The 23667-nt window shown below is 32.0% G+C and overlaps 2 protein-coding genes across 3 annotated transcripts; one reads left to right on the top strand and one right to left on the bottom strand.

Moving 5' to 3' along the window:
* Positions 1–12570: 12570 nt before the first annotated feature.
* LOC139857611 (cytochrome P450 81Q32-like) lies at positions 12571–15430 on the bottom strand. Its single transcript, XM_071846427.1, has 2 exons — positions 14408–15430; positions 12571–13290 (listed from the first exon to the last, which is right to left on the bottom strand). The coding sequence occupies exons 1-2, from the start codon at positions 15305–15307 to the stop codon at positions 12643–12645; spliced, it is 1548 nt and encodes a 515-aa protein (XP_071702528.1). The 5' UTR covers positions 15308–15430; the 3' UTR covers positions 12571–12642.
* A 4315-nt stretch (positions 15431–19745) lies between these two features.
* LOC139858701 (uncharacterized) lies at positions 19746–23134 on the top strand. 2 transcript variants are annotated; one of them, XM_071847538.1, is made up of 9 exons: positions 19746–19875; positions 20478–20737; positions 20843–20876; positions 21255–21385; positions 21872–21944; positions 22057–22156; positions 22273–22436; positions 22558–22604; positions 22902–23134. In XM_071847538.1, the coding sequence occupies exons 1-9, from the start codon at positions 19803–19805 to the stop codon at positions 22929–22931; spliced, it is 912 nt and encodes a 303-aa protein (XP_071703639.1). In that variant the 5' UTR covers positions 19746–19802; the 3' UTR covers positions 22932–23134. The 2 variants fall into 2 exon arrangements, with proteins under 2 accessions (XP_071703639.1, XP_071703638.1); XM_071847537.1 differs by having other exon boundaries at positions 20478–20740.
* Positions 23135–23667: the final 533 nt, after the last annotated feature.

The raw sequence follows: 23667 nt of genomic DNA, 5'->3' as shown, positions 1-23667 counted from the left end.
AACAAGAACAAGTAGCAACAACAAATGATGATGATGATATAAAGGGGTGTGTATGGTCACGGTTTTACAAGAGAAAAAGAAAGAAGAACACAAGCTTGTTACTTACAAAAATGAGAGAAAAAGAGAGGAAAGTGTGAAGTGTTTTGTGAGTTGTAAAATGAAATGAAGATTATTGAAAGAGTAATAAGGAAATTCAAAAAAAAGAACTCCCCACATGGCCATAAGGCCTACGGCTTTAGTAGAAAAAAAAAGGGAGGAAGAGTAATGTTTAATGGTTCTTCATGTGTTAAAGCTTAAAAGTTGGATAATGAGGATGCATGCATGTAGATTATATGTTAACTAGATTCCAATTGTGAATAACTAACTAGTTACACTTACAAGTACTACTTACATGTCTAAGTGGGCTAGTTACTCCATATAAATGGGTAGGGTGGGCTTATAAGCCCATGTTCAAGAGTCCACAACATTAATCAAAGCCCAAGTTCAATTAATTAACAAATAAGTCCAATAAAAGCCCATGTAATTAACTAGTAACCTTAGTTAAATAAAATGATTAATAAAACTTAATCATGAATGTAAATAATACTTGAAAATATTATTCGTGCAAGTTTCGTGTGTCACAAAGACGTTTCGGGCAATTAAAGTCAAGTTCGGGCAATCATGGCAACATGTAAATGTAATAACATACATTCGTTTAATCACACGTATTAATAATAATAATTATTAATAAACAAACGTTGGAAAATCCAGGGTCGTTACAAGTTTACTGCTAATGTGATGGAATATAACCAGTTTTCCGGTAACGATGACGAAAGGTAACTTATATAACAAGGTTATAATAGAGTTTATTCGAATGAAAAGTTGAAATTGATTTGCTGAAGCTGTGACAAAATTGGCTACTTTTGAAAGGGATTGCAAAGTTATTTTCGGTAATAACAACGCCAAAGGAGCTAGCACAGATACATGTTAATCGTTTACTCAGTTTCTGAGAGTTTTTCAGGTGCATAACTATATGCATAAATCTTTCCTTCCGTAGATGAAGTGCGGTTAGTTCATCCTCTCGATTGAGGTGTTTTTCAAGAATTACGAAAGGTTTGAACGTAGATTGTAATCATCAAGATACAAACGAGGTTTAAGATGAAATCAAGTAGCAAACTTGAAGAAATGTTTAGTTTCATATGTTATAATCAATATTTTAATTCATTTTAATTGTCCAATGTCATTAGTCCATAGTTAGGAGTCCACAATCTGTAGTTCAACAATTCATATATAGTTTAATATATAATACTCGAATTATTTAATACGTATCGTGACCCGTGTACATGTCTCAGACTCGATCACAACTCAAAGTATATATATTATTGTAGAATCAACCTCAACCATGTATAGCTAACTCGGTCATTACTGCATATAAAGTGTCTATGGTTATTCCAAATAATATATATAGATGCGTCGATATGATATGTCAAAACCTTGTATACGTGTCCCGTTATTTAAAGTGCGTAAAATAAATAACAGAAATTAAATGACGATAAATAAAATTGCGAGAATTTAAATTGCGATAATTAAATTGTGATAAATAAATTGCGATAAATAAAATGTAATACGGAATTAACAGTTAGCTAGGAATAGTTAGCGTGGATTCTTAACAAAATTTCTCATAATTAATTTGTTTGTTTCTAACAAATTTTATTTTGTCCAATGTTTTCTTCATTATGCCACTTGTTGGATTCTGATAGATCAAAATCCAAATATGAAATTGAATGAAAATGGTTATTCTGCGGTGAACGGATACGTATATCTGTGGATGTAAGTAGGATAGTAAATGAATGTTGAATCAGATTCGGAGAATGTACGGTATAACTTATTAAAGTGAAATCTAAATATTCCTCGGGTATTACCTACCCGTTAAAATATTTTCACCATTAACAGTTTGTACAAAAGAATTTTTAATTACAATCTTTATAAAAACATATATACATATATATTTTCTTCAGATGTAATCATGGATTAATGAGTCAATATAGTATTAAACTCATTAGAGATTACATAATTGCCATGTAGAACGAAGATTATGCTCGGGGTATAGATTATGATGTTGAGGTTACTGGTGCTGGTATTGATGGTACTGTTGGCGCCGGTGATGTTGCTGAAGTTGATAAATTTTGCACAATATTCTTCAAATTGATTACTCGAGCGCGAAGTTCGTTGACTTCTTCTATTATTCCGGAATGATTGTCAGTCGGAACGAGCGGATGAATAAGGTTTAGAATTATGGATAGAATATAATCATGACGAGATACTCTGGAAATGAGAGAGAAAATGGTGTTTCAAACAGGTTCGCCGGTAAGTGCTTCAGGTTCTTCGCCAAGAGGTGAATTCGGTTGGTGGAAGGGATCACCACCTTCTTTTTCCAATGATTAAGTAGACTACGAACCCAACCCCAATTCATCCAGAATAGATGATGGCTAATCGGTTTATCCATTCCGGTTACACTACTTTCGGAGCTTGAGTGGGACTCCATGTCGGAATCCGAGGGACTGGAACTAGTTGAGGGATTCATCTCGTACGATCAGATGAATGATTTTCGATAAGAATTAGATTATAGGATATAGATTAGTACCCTGCAATACATAATCAAAATCTCAGGTTTTAATTTTCTATATCAAGTACGAATTTGACAGTCAAAGTTTTTTAATCAAAAAGTCAACTTATGTGTTCATCAAAAAATTCGAACGGGTTTCAATATTTGTGGGTCGATTGATGGTTCCGAAAGTTTCCAGGAAAGTTTTACTATCAAGTTCATGTTATAATTTTCAACTAAAACAATTTGGAATTTGAAATTTGGATTGTGTTCTTCATTTTTTTTCTCGAATAGTCAGCGACTGTTTTCAATTAGTTTACTTTGTTTTGGTGTCTGTTAATTGATACCACAATTGCTAGTGGTTTCTGTTTTGATGCTACATCATATATTAAACGATGATTTGAATTAGTCTAGGTCATTGTAGTGTTGAAGAAGATGATGAAATAGAAACTAAATAATACGGGTTAAATAAAAACGCGGTTGGTATAATTTCGAATAAAGGGCAACAGCCCAACTGGTTGAGGTATTGATGCGTGTTCGAGAGGTCGCGAGTTCGAGCCCTGCTTTGGGCAGTTTTCTTTTTAAATGGCTTTTCAAAGGTAGTTGCTATTTTTAAAAAAATTATATTATTATTGTTATTGTTATTATTATTATTGTTATTATTATTATTGTTATTATTTATTATTGCTATTATTACTAAGTATGATAATTATTATTAGTATTAGTATTGTAGTTATTATTATTGCTATTATCATAACTATATGTATTATAACCATTATGATTATTATTATTCTTATAAGTATTATTAATACACTTATTAATGTTAATTTTATCATTTAAGTATGATTTATTATTACTATGATTAGGATTATTATTACTATTATTATTATAAAAATAATATGAGTTATTATTATTTTCATTAATTTTAGTATTAGTATCATTTTATAAATATTAGAATTATTATGATTAATATAAGTATTATTATTATTATATAAATATTTAAAATCATTATCATAAGTATCATTAATAAAATTAATATTTTTCAGTTATTATAATTATTATCATTAATGTAATCATTAACATTAATACCTTTATTAGTAATATTAAGTACTATAATTTTTTTTTTATCATTTTTACCAATACTAATATAATTTTAGTATTATTATTACTATTTTTAGCAAACAAATGATATATATATAAAAATATATTTATTACAGATAACATAACAAAATTAATATTTTTACGTTATAAAATGAATATAAATTATAATATAAAAACTATATCATTAATAATAATAGTTAAATTTGTTCGATCACGATTATACGTTTTAATAAATATATAAATGATATAGGTTCGTGAATCCGAGGCCAACCCTGCATTGTTCAATGTCGTCATATGTATTTTTACTACAAAATACAGTACAATGAGTTTCATTACTCCCCTTTTAAATGCTTTTGCAATATATATTTTTGACTCTGAGAATACATGCGCTACTTTTATAACTGTTTTACGAAATAGACACAAGTAATTGAAACTACATTATATGGTTGAATGGATCGAAGCCGAATATGCCCCTTTTAGCTTGGTAGCCTAAGAATTTGGGAACAGGCCCCCAAATTGACGCGAATCCTAAAGATAGATCTATCGGGCCCAACAAGCCCCATTCTGGAATTTGGAATGCTTTAGTACTTCGAAATTATCATGTCCGATGGGTGTCCCGAAATGATGGGGATATTCTATATGCATCTTGTTAATGTCGGTTACCAGGTGTTCAATCCATATGAATGATATTTTTGTCTCTATGCATGGGACGTATATTTATGAGAACTGAAAATGAAAATCTTGTGGGCTATTAAAATGATGAAAATGAATGTTTATGATAAACTAATGAACTCACCAACCTTTTGGTTGACACTTGAAAGCATGTTTATTCTCGGAATTGAAAGAAATCTTCCGCTGTGCATTTGCTCATTTTCAAGATATTACTTGGAGTCTTTCATAGCATATTTCGAGAACGTTGCATTCGAGTCATTGAATTCATCAAAGATTATTATTAAGTCAATTTATAGTTAGACAGTGAATATTATGAAATGGTATGCATGCCTGACAATTTTCGATGTAAAGAAAGTTTGTCTTTTTAAAACAAATGCAATGTTTGTAAAATGTATCATATAGAGGTCAAGTACCTCGCGAAGTAACCAAATGTAATGTATTCGTCCAGATGGATTAGGACGGGTAGTTATAGGTGGTATCAGAGCGGTGGTCTTAGCGAACCAGGTCTTGCATTAGTGTGTCTAACTGATAGTTGTTTAGATGCATTAGTGGGTCTGGACTTCGACCGTGTCTGCATATCAAAAGTTTTGCTTATCATTTAGTGTCGAAAATTATTTGCTTATCATTCCTAAGTCTAGACACGTCCTACTGCCTTCATTGCATAGATAGTGTATAGATAAACTCATATCTTAGCGTATCTGTTACTGTAGACTTTGTCTGACAACTTCCGTAGATTCCTCCGTAACTTATGGGATTTTAGTATTATATATGCATATGTAAATTATGTATTGCAGGGTACTAATCTATATCCTATAATCTAATTCTTATCGAAAATCATTCATCTGATCGTACGAGATGAGGGATTCATCTCGTACGATCAGATGAATGATTTTCGATAAGAATTAGATTATAGGATATAGATTAGTACCCTGCAATACATAATTTACATATGCATATATAATACTAAAATCCCATAAGTTACGGAGGAATCTACGGAAGTTGTCAGACAAAGTCTACAGTAACAGATACGCTAAGATATGAGTTTATCTATACACTATCTATGCAATGAAGGCAGTAGGACGTGTCTAGACTTAGGAATGATAAGCAAATAATTTTCGACACTAAATGATAAGCAAAACTTTTGATATGCAGACACGGTCGAAGTCCAGACCCACTAATGCATCTAAACAACTATCAGTTAGACACACTAATGCAAGACCTGGTTCGCTAAGACCACCGCTCTGATACCACCTATAACTACCCGTCCTAATCCATCTGGACGAATACATTACATTTGGTTACATCGCGAGGTACTTGACCTCTATATGATACATTTTACAAACATTGCATTTGTTTTAAAAAGACAAACTTTCTTTACATCGAAAATTGTCAGGCATGCATACCATTTCATAATATTCACTGTCTAACTATAAATTGACTTAATAATAATCTTTGATGAACTCAATGACTCGAATGCAACGTTCTCGAAATATGCTATGAAAGACTCCAAGTAATATCTTGAAAATGAGCAAATGCACAGCGGAAGATTTCTTTCAATTCCGAGAATAAACATGCTTTCAAGTGTCAACCAAAAGGTTGGTGAGTTCATTAGTTTATCATAAACATTCATTTTCATCATTTTAATAGCCCACAAGATTTTCATTTTCAGTTCTCATAAATATACGTCCCATGCATAGAGACAAAAATATCATTCATATGGATTGAACACCTGGTAACCGACATTAACAAGATGCATATAGAATATCCCCATCATTTCGGGACACCCATCGGACATGATAATTTCGAAGTACTAAAGCATTCCAAATTCCAGAATGGGGCTTGTTGGACCCGATAGATCTATCTTTAGGATTCGCGTCAATTTGGGGGCATGTTCCCAAATTCTTAGGCTACCAAGCTAAAAGGGGCATATTCGGCTTCGATCCATTCAACCATATAATGTAGTTTCAATTACTTGTGTCTATTTCGTAAAACAGTTATAAAAGTAGCGCATGTATTCTCAGAGTCAAAAATATATATTGTAAAAGCATTTAAAAGGGGAGTAATGAAACTCATTGTACTGTATTTTGTAATAAAAATACATATGACGACATTGAACAATGCAGGGTTGGCCTCGGATTCACGAACCTATATCATTTATATATTTATTAAAACGTATAATCGTGATCGAACAAATTTAACTATTATTATTAATGATATAGTTTTTATATTATAATTTATATTCATTTTATAACGTAAAAATATTAATTTTGTTATGTTATCTGTAATAAATATATTTTTATATATATATCATTTGTTTGCTAAAAATAGTAATAATAATACTAAAATTATATTAGTATTGGTAAAAATGATAAAAAAAAAATTATAGTACTTAATATTACTAATAAAGGTATTAATGTTAATGATTACATTAATGATAATAATTATAATAACTGAAAAATATTAATTTTATTAATGATACTTATGATAATGATTTTAAATATTTATATAATAATAATAATACTTATATTAATCATAATAATTCTAATATTTATAAAATGATACTAATACTAAAATTAATGAAAATAATAATAACTCATATTATTTTTATAATAATAATAGTAATAATAATCCTAATCATAGTAATAATAAATCATACTTAAATGATAAAATTAACATTAATAAGTGTATTAATAATACTTATAAGAATAATAATAATCATAATGGTTATAATACATATAGTTATGATAATAGCAATAATAATAACTACAATACTAATACTAATAATAATTATCATACTTAGTAATAATAGCAATAATAAATAATAACAATAATAATAATAACAATAATAATAATAACAATAACAATAATAATATAATTTTTTTAAAAATAGCAACTACCTTTGAAAAGCCATTTAAAAAGAAAACTGCCCAAAGCAGGGCTCGAACTCGCGACCTCTCGAACACGCATCAATACCTCAACCAGTTGGGCTGTTGCCCTTTATTCGAAATTATACCAACCGCGTTTTTATTTAACCCGTATTATTTAGTTTCTATTTCATCATCTTCTTCAACACTACAATGACCTAGACTAATTCAAATCATCGTTTAATATATGATGTAGCATCAAAACAGAAACCACTAGCAATTGTGGTATCAATTAACAGACACCAAAACAAAGTAAACTAATTGAAAATAGTCGCTGACTATTCGAGAAAAAAAATGAAGAACACAATCCAAATTTCAAATTCCAAATTGTTTTAGTTGAAAATTATAACATGAACTTGATAGTAAAACTTTCCTGGAAACTTTCGGAACCATCAATCGACCCACAAATATTGAAACCCGTTCGAATTTTTTGATGAACACATAAGTTGACTTTTTGATTAAAAAACTTTGACTGTCAAATTCGTACTTGATATAGAAAATTAAAACCTGAGATTTTGAAGAAAGACTCACGACTTGATTTAGAAACCTTCTGCATTTATGGATTTTGAAATTCGTTTCGAGATTGTGTTTTGGCTAAAAAGTTGTATAACAGAGATGAACGAGCTGTTATTTTTATTATTATTATTTTTTTTAATTCCCAAATGCAGTTGTGAATTGGCTGTATTTAAAGGTGAAAATTGATTATGTAGAGTTAGTGATACTGATATGATCCATTTTGTCTGTAATACGATTTGAGTTTCGACTAGTCACAATTTTCGCAGACAAGAGAATCAATTAAGAAGAATAAAAGAAATTGGAAAGTGACATAAAATAGATTTCGTACAAATTAAAGTCAAGGAAACAAAAATGAACAACAGGTTCAAAGTTACATGCAACTGATTCGATTCTTTTTTTTTATAAATTATATAATTAGTTTTAATAATTAATAAATATATATTAATAATAATAATAATAATACTAATTAATAATAATTAATAATACTGATTTGTACTAATAGAACTATTAATAATAGAAATACTAATTTTATTAATGATATTAATAATAGATTGTATTATTTTATAATAATAATAACATTAATATTATTAATGATATTAATAATACTAATATTGATAAAGGTAATAAGTATCCATTAATAATAACTAAAGTTGTAATCTTACTACTAATTATGATAACATTAGTAATAATAATATTGTAGCATATTAAATGTATCAAATTTCATATTTATGTATTATATATAATAATATTATTAATACCGATATTAATATTAACACTAGTTTTGATATCAATAATAATGAAAGTAATAATAATAGTATTGATATAACAACTATATTTTAACTTGTAATTTTAATATTACATATTATTGTTTATGTAACATTAAATGATTATATTATATATTATATAATCACTTATTGAATACTAAATTTTATACATTTTAATATATACATACGATTAATAATTATGTATAGCAATTATATGTATATAGATTCATTTTATCAACCTTTTATTATATCGTTTATTATTTTACAAATTAGTTTTTATAATTTAAATCATATATTATTTTAATTTATTTTTTAAATTTCAAATTATTATATATATACTTATGTTTATATTTAATTATATATATATATATATATATATATATATATATATATATATATATATATATATATATATATATATATATATACATATACATATTTATTTGTACATATTTGTTTCGTGAATCATCGGGCATAGTCAAAGGGTAATTGATTACATGAAAGTAGTTCAAAATTTTTGAGATTCAACTTTACAAATTTTGCTTATCGTGTCTAAATAATATAAAGATTAAGTTTAAATTTGGTCGAAAATTTTCGGGTCGTCACATTTAAAGTCATTATAATGTATTTTCGTTAGTTGGCTTTAGTCCCTTGCTAGAGTCGTTTTTTTTAACGGCGCTTTTTTTGCATCAGTAGATCATTTATTTCAACGACCCTCGTCATTTGCACGAATCACACACGTTTGAGCGTAAACCTGAACCCGATCGACGGTACCCGGGAACACATCCATTCGGGCAGTGTTCATGGGTATAGGTCCGTGAACGAATCCGGTAAAACCTCCTTTTAGGGTCAATATATACCACCATTATTGATGTTCAATTGTTTTAAAGAAAATCATGTCATCCTTATCACTTGCTAGAGTCTTTGCTAGAGTCAGTCTTAATAAAATCTTTGTTGGTTCGAAAAAGGATGATGACATATTATCACCTTAAATAATCATCTAACGATTTGATATTAAATGTGTATCTAATTTTAATCTTTTTCGTAGATAATAGATAAAGAATCTTATTAAAAGAGTTCTCTTAGGTAGTAAAGTGGACGTACAAGACTTCTAAATGTTTGATATGAAAGAATGTTATTGAAGTGTTCAAAAATGGACTGTGACTAGAGCGTGCGCGCAATACGCAATTCATCCGGTACCAGGTCTTGCGCTCGGTGGACTTGATTACCCGAGGTTTTACCTTCTATGGGGGAGCCAATGTGCTTATTCATTGGAGGGTTTTCTCGTTTACTCAAAAAATAAAAAAATGTTATTGAAGTTGACATACTACTCTCTTCGTCTAAATTTTAATTTTCAATATTCTTTTCTATAATGTCTTAAATTAATTATACACTTACATAAATTGATAAATTTTCCAGAGTCAAGAAGTCTGACTATCCTTCTTCAATAGAATCCGAAAATAAGAAGGTAAAATTAGTTTATATGTATATTTTTTTAATGCATCTTTAATGTATCTAAGAAAAAAAGATAAATAAAAGGTAAAACTATAAAATAAAGTAAAAGGATGGTGATATATCAACTAATAAAAATGATAGATCCACTGCAAAATATGCATTAGCACTTGTACATTACAAGTATTCAATGCACATTTTAACTGGATTTATCAATTTCAAAAGTGGAAATATCAATGCTCAAAGTAAAAATGTATTGTAATAATAATAACAATATTAATTAAGTTACGTGTTTTTAATCTACTGAAAATTAACATCAAAACAATTTTGTATCTATGTTAACTAAGTTTGCAAAACATTGATTACACAATTGAATCATTTATACGTTCATTTATACGTTCACTTTGAATTCAGTTGACGTAACTTGACGTAAGTTTACGTAACTTGATGTAACTTTATTTTGACATAACTTTATGTAAGGTTACGTAACTTTACGTAAGTTTACATAACTTGGCGTAAGTTGACGTAACTTTACGTAAGTTTACATAACTTGACGTGAGTTTACGTAACTTGACGTAAGTTTACGTAATTTGACGTAACTTTACGTAACTTGACGTAAGTTTATGTAACTTGACGTAACTTGACGTAACTTTACGTAAGTTTACGTAACGTTACGTAAGTTTACGTAACTTGAGGTAACTTTACGTAAGGTTACATAACGTTACGTAACGTTACGTAACGTTACGTAAGTTTACGTAACGTTACGTAACGTGACGTAAGTTGAAGTAACTTTACATAACTTGACGTAACTTGACGTAAGTCTACGTAAGTTTACGTAACTAACCGTTGAATACATCAATGCAGACTGGATGACAAAGTTCGCATAACGACCCACAAGATGCATTGAGGGGTTTGGACTTGTGATCAATTCCATAACTATTAGACTTGAGAGCTTTTCACCCGATTCTTTCAAACATTTCTCAACATTTCTAGCAAACTTGTTGCACAAAAGATATGCAAAATTTCCTTGAAACTGCTTCACAAGCTGTACTGTAAATTTCGGTACATTTAACTATTTATGTAAAGTTAGTCTTAACTGAAGCAACACTATTTTAAGTATAGATTAGGATTTAGAGACACGAACCCAAAACGATCTTCTGCAAGCGGTATCGCACCAGACAAAATTTCAGCAGCGATACGGTCTCTCAGTTCTCCATTGGAGTGCTCCACACATGCCTGTAGCACACAACAACCGCACCGATCTGTTGCAACCTCGTAACATTTATCTGCCTTTTCATTAAGAATAGGGTGCGAAAGAAAGATTCATGTTAGTTTATTACTCCCTCCATCCCATATTAATAGTCCACGAACAAAAAATACACAGTTTGATTCTCAAACTGATCTTTCATCAAATTGCTAATCGAATCCAAAACTTTATACAAAACAATCTCAATCTCTTCATTTGTCGGATTCTCAAACTTTCTTTGCAGCAATCTACAACCACTTTGATCTTTAGCTAAAGAACAAATCCTACCCCTAAATTCTTTAAAAGACAAATTTACTCACAACCTGCTGATTTGTTAATTTACTTGATGCCACTGTAGTAATTAACACTACTACGAATATGATTACAAAATCTTGAACAATTTGAGCTGTTTATGAAGTTTGGTATACAAGTTTCATCTAGAATTGCAGCATTTGAATACAAATATGAATTCATATGTGATGATTTACTGTACAATTGTTCCTTGTGACGTAAGTCAGCCACTTGGTCAAAGTCAAATCCATGTCCTATGTAGAATCATAATTGTATCACTAAAGATATTGTATATTGTATGCTTTGTACTGTAAACTTCAATGCATAGCATATTGAAAAAGTAACACTACACTCGCGTCCATTTCCTATGTAGAATCATAATCATACATGCTTTGATGCCTTGAAGTTGTGATTTGTTCCAACGGTGGCCTGCCTCCTTTAGGGGAGGTCAGGAGTTCGACCCTCCTTGGCTACATATTAACCACACAATTTCATCCCTGCCATGAAGTACCACTCATGTCACCTTTCTCACATTTGGGGGTAAGGGGGAGGGGGGTTTTACCGTCCATGCCCCGTATGAGATTGGTGCAGGTTTCCTCGTGGGCATGCACAGAGGCGAAAATGATAGGGGGCGGGGGCGGGCGCCCCAGTGGTTTTTTTTTTTTCAGTGTAAAAATTTTGGGTATTTCGACTTTGCCCCCGGTGGATTTTTTTTTTTTTTTTTTTTTTGCCCCCAAACCTACATATTTTGCCCCAAAATCTTCAAATTTCGCCCCAAATTCTCCAACTTTTGCCCCAAAATCTTCAAATTTCGCCCCAAAATCTCCTACTTTTGCCCCAAAATCTTCAAATTTTGTCCAAAAAAATTGCTACGGTTTAAACTTTTTTTTGCCCCCGGTGAAAAAAAAATCCCAGTTTCGCCTCTGGGCACGCAGTTGGGGGCGGGTATAGCAACTGCGGGAGATGATCGCGTGGGTGGTTAAGTCCCCCGAGTAATCCCCAACTAACTGTCCAAATAATAATAATAGTCATACATGCTTTGCTTTGTACTGCTTTTGTTTATTAAAAAGGATTAGCAAATTAAAGCAACCTTTAACTAGGCCTTTTTAACTCGATCTTAGATAAATGACCGATAAAGGTCGGACGGGTCCGATACTTAGCCATCAGAGGTTGAGCCTTAGGTGCAGTAAACCCACCAGATTCACTCATATCAACCAGTTCATCGGTCACACGTTTCCAATCAAAGCATTGAATTATCGACGCTAATCCTAACCCAATAATGCGCAACGCTAAATTCTCACCAGGACATCTTCTTCGCCCTGACCCAAATGGCATCATAATCAACCCTTCTTTCGCTTTACCAACGTTTTCCTTGCCTTCAAATCTCTCGGGTATGAACTTCTCAGGACGGTCCCATGTGTTGGGATCGTGCTGTAGGGCCCACACGTTCACCAACAACATTGTACCTTTTGGGATATGGTAACCGATAACTGTACAATCTTTTGATGATTCATGAGGAAGAAGTAAAGGGGCTGGTGGGTGTATTCTTAAGGTTTCTTTGATGATCCATTGCAAGTATGGAAGCTTCGATAGATCTTCTTCAACGACTAGGCGATCGCATCCCACGTGTTCATCGATTTCCATCTGGGCCTTGTTTAAAACGGGCGGGTTGTTTAGTAGAAGTGACATTGCCCACTCCATTGTCTCAACTGAAGTGTTGATCCCTCCATGTAAAAGTGCCTGTAATCAAAATAAACATTAGAAGTTTACCGAGTTAATTTGCTATTTGTCAATTTTTCTTATTTAAATCAATAAATCCTATTTCTTTTCTGTAAGTATACTGATGTCCACAGATTCTTTTAATTTCTTCACAATTTGTTAAAAGAGCAATTTTGAGTCAAAATGATTGATTTTGATGTTGTTTGTGTTAAAATCTTGTGGGTTTATGTTTATTGATGTTAAGTGTAACTGATTTAGTCAGTTTAGAGGTAAGAATTTACATTTAGATGATTACTATTTACCAAGTATTATAGCAAATTACCATTTTAGTCTGCACATTCAAATAGATAGTTCCATCATAAATATAATGTTTTTCTATAATGTATAATTTTATAAGCCAAGGTTGTAAAACTTGCTAATCGAAGATTAATCGGTCGAAATTTGTTGAGAATAATCGGTAAATTTGGGATTACCGACTTTTATATATTTAAATAATATTTCATATACTAGTGAAATGAACCGTGTTAATTCAAAATAATTAATTAAAATAATTTAAAATTATTTAATTTTAATAATTAAAATAATTATTAATAAGATTTAATAACAATAATCAATTAATAAGTTTTAATTTTAATTCAAAATTATTTGGATTAATGACATCACCCACCATGCTTAAGATTTTTTTCTTTTTTCTTTTTTTTTGATTTTTTCTTAACAAAGGAAATAGCTTAATAATGACATCATTTTAGCAATATAATAGAAACTATAGATAGATGTTTGTAATTATACAAGAAAACCATAAAAAATAAAAATAAACAAACATTAACTTCATCATACTAATAGTCTATAAACATAAACATGATCGTTCAATTCTTCAAATATTTCATAATTCTAATGTAAATTCCTAATTAAAGTTGACAAACTAAGACTTGACCAATTAGACTGACTAAATCCAACTTTGACCAAGTCCGATTTTCACCCATTGACCGACTGATCAGATCAATTATAGAAAGTCTAGTCGGTCTGCTTCTAAAAATCAATTAATCCTTATCTTTACAACAATGCTAGAAGGTACTCCATATAACATTTACTAGTACTAGTATAACAAAAAAAAAAAAAAAATACTGTAATATATAACCTGTGAAAGGCTTTTGATTACTTCATCTGTGTAGTATTCTGGATCTGCATCTTGTAAATCTAACAAAACTTGAAGCAATGTTTTCTCACCTTTTCCATTAACCAAACCATTTGCACGAAATTCATCAATCCATTCTTGCATAAACTCATCTCGCCTCTTTTGCACATCACCATACCTTTTTTCTATTTTTCTAGCAACTAACCATCTCAAATTTGGCCACATATCAGCTAAACCTGCCTCACAATTAACCTGATTTGTATCATCAACAATATCATGAAACCTTTCTGCTTCTTCTAATTTCCCACTCTCCAAACCATAATACTTCTTACCTCCCATCATTCGTGTCATCACATTAAACATAAACCCAAACAATTCAGTTCTTAAATTGATCACCTGATCTGGGTTTTCATTACCACTCAAAAACAGCCTCCGGGTCAGGACCCGAATCTCGTCTAACCGAATATGAGAAAGCGAGTCAAGACGAGCCGTTGATAATATTTCCATAGCCGAAATGCGACGTTGTGTCTGCCATTGATCGCCATAACGGGCCCAGGGAAGGGCGGTGTAGTTGTACCCGAAATACTGACCGCTAAGCATGTTTGGTCTGTTGGCAAAAACGATGTCGTTTTTGGATAAACATTCCTCGGCTGCCAACGGGGATGACACGTGGAGAACGTGGCGTGACCCGAATTGGAGGTAAAGAACCGGGCCGTAGTGACCCGAGAGCTTGGCTAGTGTTCGATAAACCGGTTTTTTTAGAAGATGAAGATGGCCTATTACTGGTAGTACTGGAAATGGTGTTGGGGGAAGGTTATAAAGCTTGTGAAGAACATGTTTTGATAGAAGATATACAAAAATAAGAACTGGAATACAAATCCAGGTGTTGAATTCAAGTGACATTTTTTTGGTGATGAGTAAGAGTCAACAACCTAATAATATGTCTCAAGTATCTTCTGAATCTGAATAAATAGTAAATGAAGAGCAGATAAACGTATACGATTTCGTTGAAATTTAGATTTAAATATGGTTAATAGTGGAATCCAATGGTGGGTGGGTGGGTGGGTGGGTGGGTGAGTTTGTGATGGCAGAGTAATCTTGTTTTTAGGGAAAAGACATAAAAATAAATATAAAAAAATCATAAAACGACGAAGAAACCTAAGAAGAATAGAAACTCTTGAAAGCTTTAACGATAACTACCAAAAATTTAGATTGTCTTAATGATCAGCACATTTTAAGGAAAAGAATGAGAAAAAATGATGTTTTCAATCAAACCCTATCTCTTTATATGATACGCAGTACCTTTTTTTTTTTTTATTAGCGAGACATCGTACCGGATGAATTGCGTATTATGCGCACTCTTTAATCACACTTCTTTTTTGAACGATTTAGCATAGTTAGAAATCAGACTCGGGTGGTGTGCTTCATTGGACAACTCGGTGGTCACTCAAACAAGTCTGCGTGATTTAGATGATAATTTAATTTATTTATTTATTTATTTATTTATTTTAAAGTTAGATGATGATAGTTCATGGGACATGTACCACAAAGTAGTGGTGAGTTGGCAAATATGTTCTTAACAACGTGAAATGAAACGGGAAAAAGCTAAAGTCAAATGGTCAGATATGTGTATTCTTAAAGATGAGGGGTGGACTAGGCCTACAGCGTCCTACAGATTGGAATGTAAAATTGATGACTTCTCATTTATGACGTCTCTTAACTCATAAGAACTCTTTATGGGTCAAGTAGTTCCACTCATATAAGTTGAATGGAAGGAATATGTGAGATGCGCCTCTTATAGCTGGAGCGAGTGTTAGTTTGCGGAAGTTGATGGAGATTAGCGATAGAGTGTGTTCTCACTTTATTCATATTTATTGGTAGTGGTTAGTTGACATTTGTGTGGTACGACTCATGGTGTGATTTTAGACCATTATTTACTGCATTACTCGACAGGATACCCACCGAGCTGGGCTGAATATTAACGCTAATGTTCGTGATTTGGTAGATGACACGAGGTGGATCGTAAATGGAGGGGTAATGATGGGTAGTTGCATGATTTAGCAGTGCACATGGTTTGGGATACTTTTAGAACAAGGGCGCTAACTGTTTCATGGTATTCACTTGTGTAGTACTCCCAGTGTATTTCGAGACACTCTATGGTGTGGCTGCTTATTAAGGAGAAAGTGAAAACATAATATAAGCTTATGGCTTGTGAGGTGTACACGAATGTTGCCTTGAAATGCCTGCTATGTAATGTTGTTTCGGATTCACTTGTGTTGAATGTTAATCTGTCGTATTTTTCGAGCACTCCTATTGAGGAGCCGTCCATACCTTCATGTAGCAATGATTGATAGACGACAGGGGTCTAGGGCGTTGCTATCTATTTAGAATCACCAAACCTAACGTAACTACTCAGTGACATGTCAGTCATCTGACAGGGACGTTTAGGTACTGCATAACGAGTCTAAGTTCGTCGCCTATTCATGAGCCGGCATTTCATTCTCTCAGCTAAGTAACTAGTGAAATCATAAGATGCATTTGCTTTAGCCTTATCTGAAATACAAAACTTATCTTTACCGCTTTATTTATTTATATATGTTTATCTAGAAATTAGAAAACTCAAATTATCCACACTACTCCTTAAGAATAGTTAGTCTGCTAAGTTCCCTTAGTTTGCTATTACGAGTGTTCGCTTCTATTGTCTTCTTAAACAAATGACCCTATGTCATACTTCCATTACTCACCTGTAGGAAGGAGTAATAGTTTTAGGTTCCGCTATCATATATTTAAAACTACAGTCCTCCTCTGATAACCTTAATAGACGATTAACGACTTGACGACATCACACTAAAATAAACCGACCGTTTCGGCCATATCAAACCAGTCAAAAACTGTTTGTTTTCTCATGTCCCTAGACAGGACTCTGCATTCATACAGGTTTGCTTTTGGGATGTCGTGAGGATGTCGAGATGTCTTTTTGAAAACATATCATGATGCACTTTGTCTAGTGATGTAATATTTTGTATTTTGGATGTATTTGGTGAACTTTTCTTTTGATCCCGACATGCAACCTACAACTCGTACTTATATGTCGTAATAAAAACGTTTACGTTGCCGTCGTTGGTAATCGTTAACTATAAATGGGACAGCAATCACGCCACGTTTCGGGGACCGAAATGGGGGTCGTGACAAATAATTAGTAAACATATGCTGGCATTTCGTATGTAAATATCATCTGATACTATAAACAGGTACCAAGCAACGTATATCAAAATGCATCCGCCGCAACGCGCGGACCGAATTCTTCCCAGTTTTGAGTACATGAATTCAAAATGCATTGCTTCTTTAGTTTTATTTGTAATATATGAAAATGTAATATTATTTGGGACGATTGGCTTATAAAACCGCTGTGACCATTTTTTTTTTTTCCCTTTCTAATGCTTTGCTAGCGAGATTTTTTTAATCAAAATACATTTTGCTGGTAAATTATAAATGAATAAAAATTGACTGTGCTCACAAACATGCCTCTAGAAATGGATCAAATGGGTAGAAGTTTTAATTAAATGAGTTAAAGGGGTTAAACAAATAGAATTGTAAAGAACCAAATGAGAGATACAATTAAACAGTTAAGGACTAATTAAATAATAAAGAAACGTAACGAAAAATTTAATGAACGTTAATGTAAAGGACTAACCAAAAGCGTGCGACTGGTGCATAACAAGGTTCGCAAGGTCATGGAAAAGTGGCTTGCAAGCCTTGTGGCAAGAGAAACCTAACACATACTACACAGTAACTGTTCGATAAAATGCTTGTAAGAAAAAAACAAGAATGAATAATATTTAGCTCGTTATCTTCCATTGTACAAGATGTAGTGAGTATGAAAATTGCTATATGTTCAAATAGTCACATTCGAATTCGATCAATTGTTAGATCTCCAAGTTTGGACATTCGAATTCTTCAAGAACTTTTGAAATTTAGCTTTTCGACGGCGGCGGTGGTGGTTGATGGCGGCAATGGTTTGTTTCCGTTGTTTAATGTTTACTAATTGAAGAAACTGAGATATAAAGGGTTTGTAAAAATTCTTGGTATGTAACCGTTTATAACTGACACGAAATGTCACCGAATCACAAATATCGCTTGTTGAAGGGGAGTGTTTTAGTTTTGTGAGCGGAATGTTAGTTTTGTGACCTAATAATAATAATTAGACCACTACGGTCGCAACTTGCAAGGTTCGCAAGAACAAACCCTGGGACTCGTTGTTTTTCAGTCATGACCGTATACTCCAGATCGCGACTTGAAATTTCCTCGGTCATGACTGAGAAACAGTAGTCACATGGTCGCAATGTTACCCTGGGACTTGCGAGAGCCTTTTTGCATTTGTTTTTTCAAGGCAAATCGTTATAGTGAGTTTAAATGTGACATTTTGGTTAATAGTACATGAAATAAATGATCAACAACATTAACAAAAATAAATGACTAAACACATTCTTTTAATGGAGGATTGATTTGTAAACAACCTATTTTTATCTATACACAACCAAATATGTATTAAAGTGTTGTATGAAACAACTCTCTAATGCATATTTAATTGTGTATACATAAAAATACGTTGCAACCAAAAGTTTTTTTTTTTAATTCCCTTGTGTTTTTTTTTTTTTTTTTGTAACCGAAAGATCATGAACACAATTTTCTCTTAATTTATACTCCATGTGTACTTATTTTTCTTTTTGACGAAAAAATGGATAAAGACAAAGGCAAAACTAAACAAAACTTAGTCAAAGCTCGTAAAGCCAACTACAAAGATAAAGGCCTACCCGAAAATCAGAAGATTAAGAATCATCTAAAGACAAAGAGGAACCGCCATCACACGAACCAAAAATGCTCAAGCGTCTTTGATAAATTCGCCGAAGACTTCAAACTCCTCATCGTGAGACATTTTATTTTTTGATTCTTTTCTCGGCCCTTTTAACTTGAACCGATTCGAACAACAGTTTTCTAGAATTAAAAACAATACCCTTTTGAACACCCTGTATTGAAGGCCGCATATGAGACACTCTCTGCTTTACAAGTCATCTCCGACGCCATACGTTTTTTGCCTGTCAATTTATCAAATTTTGAAACAACATTGTTAAAACGCACTGGGCTGTTCAAAAAAATTGAGCTGTTCCAAAAAAAAAAAAAAACGTACTGGGCTCTTGGTCTATATTCTGGTCAGATGCAACACCTGTAATGGGCCCCAGTAAATGGGCCTGAAATTGAAGTAATTTTAGGGCTCATCTCAGCTTTCTCCGTATTTACTCGTATTATTTTATTCCGTACTACTCATATATAAGAGAAAAAGAAATACAGTGAGTGAGTGGCGCGTTTGTTTTTGCTCTCATTCAGTTGTTGATTGAAAATGGCGAATTTGAAGGCCGATTCCCCTCTTTGTCGTCGCATCGTCCTCTCTTTTCTCGATTTTCTCAATTCTGGTTCGCTCGCTTTCCGTATTATCTTCGTCTATTTATAAATATTCGTATAAATAGTATAAATATAAATATAAATATAAATATAAATATTTAGTTCAAATTTTATTTTCTAGGGTTTGCTATTATACATAATGATCGTTATTAGGTTTACTGTCTTCTGTTAGAAAAATGACAGCTTCTGATTACTTCATTTTAAGTGTAAAATTATTTAGTTCAATTTTTATTTTCTAGGGTTTGCTATTATACATAACGATCGTTATTAGGTTTACTGTCTTCTGTTAGAAAAATGACAGCTGCTAATCACTTCATGTTAAGTGTAAAATTACTGACAGTAGTTAAATTAGGGTTTTTATGAGAATTTAGACATAAATTAGGGTTTTATTAGAAATGAGTTTAAATGCAATTTGAGGGAAAAATTGTAAGTTAAGTAGAGAAAGAAGGCTATGAAATGCATTTTACTTACAAATGTTGAATGTGAAACTAATTTTTATCTTTGTTCAGAAGCAAGAATCTTTAAAAAAGAATAAATTATTACAGTGTTATCTTTCTGAAACTTACATTTCCATGTTTATATGCTAACAGCTCTTTCATAATTTGTTTTTCAGTTGAACCTAGTTCTGTTGCTAATGCTGAAAGTCTTCAATTAGCCAAAGAATGCTTATCGGTGATTTTTAAGATCGGTTCATTATCTAGTGTCAGCGTGCCAACTTCTGATTCTCTGGTGCAACTTTTCAGTTCACGACCAGTACAGGATAACGGGATCAAATCAGAGCAGGCTTGTGAGAAATTTCAAGCAGATACATCATCAACAGTCAATGTTAATGCTCCAGAAAATTCCAAAATTCCCGAGGCATCTCAAACTCTGGTGGTAATGTTTATAATTTTTTATTTGTTGTTTATATATATTTCAGGTGATGATAGCTATTCAGTTTCCTTTTCTGATGTTTTACTTGTTGTACTTCTTATGTAGGGTGACACCAACAAGAAGGATGATTGTTACACAAGTAAGTGTTATTTCTTGTATATTTATACATATTCATATATATGATTTTAGAGATTGAAAATATGGTTTTTCTATATTGTATTGCTTTTGTTTATGAGTATATAGTTCTCTTATTGTATTGCTTTTGTTTATGAGTATATAGTTCTCTTATCGTTGTACTTATATAGTAAGTTTGTAAAGTTTTTTCTAATTATACATTTTGAACCACTTGTATTTGAATAGCCATCAAGATAATTAGTACCATTCTGTATGAAAGTATTGTAAATGGTTTTGTGACTCAGAGAAAAAGTATAACTCTGTTTAAAATTCTTACGTATCATCAAACGGATATAAATGTTAAGATGAATGACTAAAGTTATAAATCTTTTATGATTAACAGGGTGGCTCAAGGATCCACTTTTTGTTGAATTTTTTGGTGCTCTAGAAAAGGCTCGATATTTCGAGTCTCCATCATCGAACGGAGATCCGCCACTCAGCCAAGCTAGTTGGATGTACGACTGTACTTTATGGGTATGCTACTAACTTTTAAGTTCAAATCTTGTGTTTTTTTGTTTTTTTTTTTATTTTTATATTTATTTTGGTGTCTCATACTAGTTTTGAAGTTGAAAGGTGCCTTTAAAATTTTGAAAGTCAAAGAAATAGACTCGTATTGTGAAAACTAAATGACTTCTTACTGTTTCATTCTGATCCATACATACAATATATACTTTAAATGACATTTTTTCGAAGAGAAAACAAGCACACGTCGTTTTAAAATGTTCTGTTATGTCTAAACATTAAACTTTAGCAATTTAATGTAAATCTTGACAAAACCTTAACCTTTTATAACAACTATCTATAATTTTGTTGATATTTCACTCTTGATGCTTATATATAATGATGAGGGTCTGAAAGGATTCTATATATTTATACCTATATTTATATTTGTATTACTTTGATGAATTATATTGATGTGAATTACTGTTGTTTAATTATATCTTTCGTGTCTACTCTAAGGAATTGGAAAAATCTGGAGCTACAGCTACAAAGCCTGATCTTAAAAAATTGGCTGATTTCTTTAAGTTACAAGGTAATAATTTGCTTTGAAAAAGTTAAAACACTTAGAAATTATGGTTAAGTAGAAATGTAAATAGATAAAAGTATACTTACTGCATTCACTTATGCACTTTGTTTTCATACAGGTAACAAATGTATGCAAAGTAAGTTGTACCCAGATGCAATTTCCTTTTACAGTGTTGCTGTTGCACTTTGTGATGATAATGCTGTTTATCACTGCAACAGGTAACTTATTTTTTACACAAACAGTTTGAGTTTTTGTTTAGTATTATGTTTGCCATTTTCTTTCTCTAAAAGTACATTATTGATAATTACGTTTTTGTGAATTGGTACTTTTTCAGAGCTGCTGCGTACACTCAGGTCAAGATGTATACAGAAGCGATTCACGATTGTAACAAAGCTATTGAACTTGATCCCAAGTACAACAAGGCTTTTAGCCGCTTGGGGTTCGTATACTACGCGCAAGGGAATTACAAGGATGCGATTGAAAGCGGATTCAAGAAAGGTTTGTAAACACGAGTTCTCATCTAAATATTTTTTTTGAAGTTTTTGTCATGGGATTATCAATTTATCATTTTAACTTGCTAAACAGTTTATGTATTTTATTCTGGTTGGTTTTCATGCAGCCTTGGAATTGGATCCAACTAATGAAGCTATCAAAGGAAACATTAAGGTTAGTACATCTTTTGGGTGTGATTATCTTTTTGTGTATAATATTTTGTATTATACCCGGCAATTGAGACCCGTAGCTTGATAAGTGGGTCCATTCCAATTGGGTTAACAAAAAAGTTAAAAATGGGTCCAACTTAGACCCATATGTATATATAAGGTCCTACGAGTTCTTAAGGGGTCTTGACCTAAACATGTTCTGGCCATGACCCGTTTCAACACAAACGCGTTTGGGTCTCTACCCAATTTTACACGTTTGCCAAGTATGATATCATCTTATGAGCTTTTTTCATAATTATAGGCTGCTGAGAAGAAGCTTGGTGAAGAGTGAGTAAACACCTGATGCTTTTGAAACTATGTTTGGCTGTTCAGAATTGGTTTTTTAAGTAGGCTCTGGTAACTGGTATATTTTTGGTAATTGATGCAGTGGTCTCTAATCTCCGCTTATGAATTGTATGTTTTGTGTTTACCTAAATACTAGTCTTGAATGGTGGGCTGTTTAACGTGTATGGATATGTCGTTTTGAATTGTTATATCAATATCGTTACTACCTGTTTATCTGGTATTTATTTATTGGTTAGAAAACATGTTGTCTAGGTCTTATTGACATAGAAAGGAGGAAACGACCGACTTGATTGCACTGTTCTTTATAATTATTATTATTATTATTATTATTATTATGATAATGATAATAATAATAATAATAATTACTAGCCCTCTCCCTAATTTGATTTGAAACAAACTCAAATGTTAGCTTAACAACCCTGCTCTATTCTAAAGTGGTGTTAAATACTTATTGTTGTTGTATCATTAGCGAGATTGAATACTATTGTTGTTGTATAGTTTGAAAGTGGCCTGCAAAAATTGTCTTTTGACTCTTGACGTGCCAAATTTTAAATGAACATCAAGATGAAGCAAAGGCCCGTGTGGTATTATGGATAACGTGAAGGAATGTTTTCTTTGCTTCACCTTGATGTTCACCGATCCACTCTTTTGTAACGTGGCATACACTCTTTTCTAATTTCCCTCCAATGAACCACCGCATAATTGGCAACATATCGGCCATA

The sequence above is a fragment of the Rutidosis leptorrhynchoides genome, chromosome 7 (genome assembly GCF_046630445.1).
Source record: "Rutidosis leptorrhynchoides isolate AG116_Rl617_1_P2 chromosome 7, CSIRO_AGI_Rlap_v1, whole genome shotgun sequence".
Classification (NCBI taxonomy): Eukaryota; Viridiplantae; Streptophyta; class Magnoliopsida; order Asterales; family Asteraceae; genus Rutidosis; species Rutidosis leptorrhynchoides.
Note: the sequence above shows the minus strand (reverse complement) of the source record. Positions and strands in the feature narration are given on the sequence as shown.

Excerpts from the sequence above, each read along its gene's own strand:
- LOC139858701 (XM_071847537.1), top strand. The coding sequence starts at position 19,803 with ATGGCGAATTTGAAGGCCGATTCCCCTCTTTGTCGTCGCATCGTCCTC. Across the intron at positions 20,741-20,842 it reads AGGCATCTCAAACTCTGGTG|GGTGACACCAACAAGAAGGA; the intron begins GTAATGTTTATA and ends CTTCTTATGTAG. Across the intron at positions 22,437-22,557 it reads TGAAAGCGGATTCAAGAAAG|CCTTGGAATTGGATCCAACT; the intron begins GTTTGTAAACAC and ends GTTTTCATGCAG.
- LOC139857611 (XM_071846427.1), bottom strand. The coding sequence starts at position 15,307 with ATGTCACTTGAATTCAACACCTGGATTTGTATTCCAGTTCTTATTTTT. Across the intron at positions 13,291-14,407 it reads TAATCAAAAGCCTTTCACAG|GCACTTTTACATGGAGGGAT; the intron begins GTTATATATTAC and ends TTTTGATTACAG.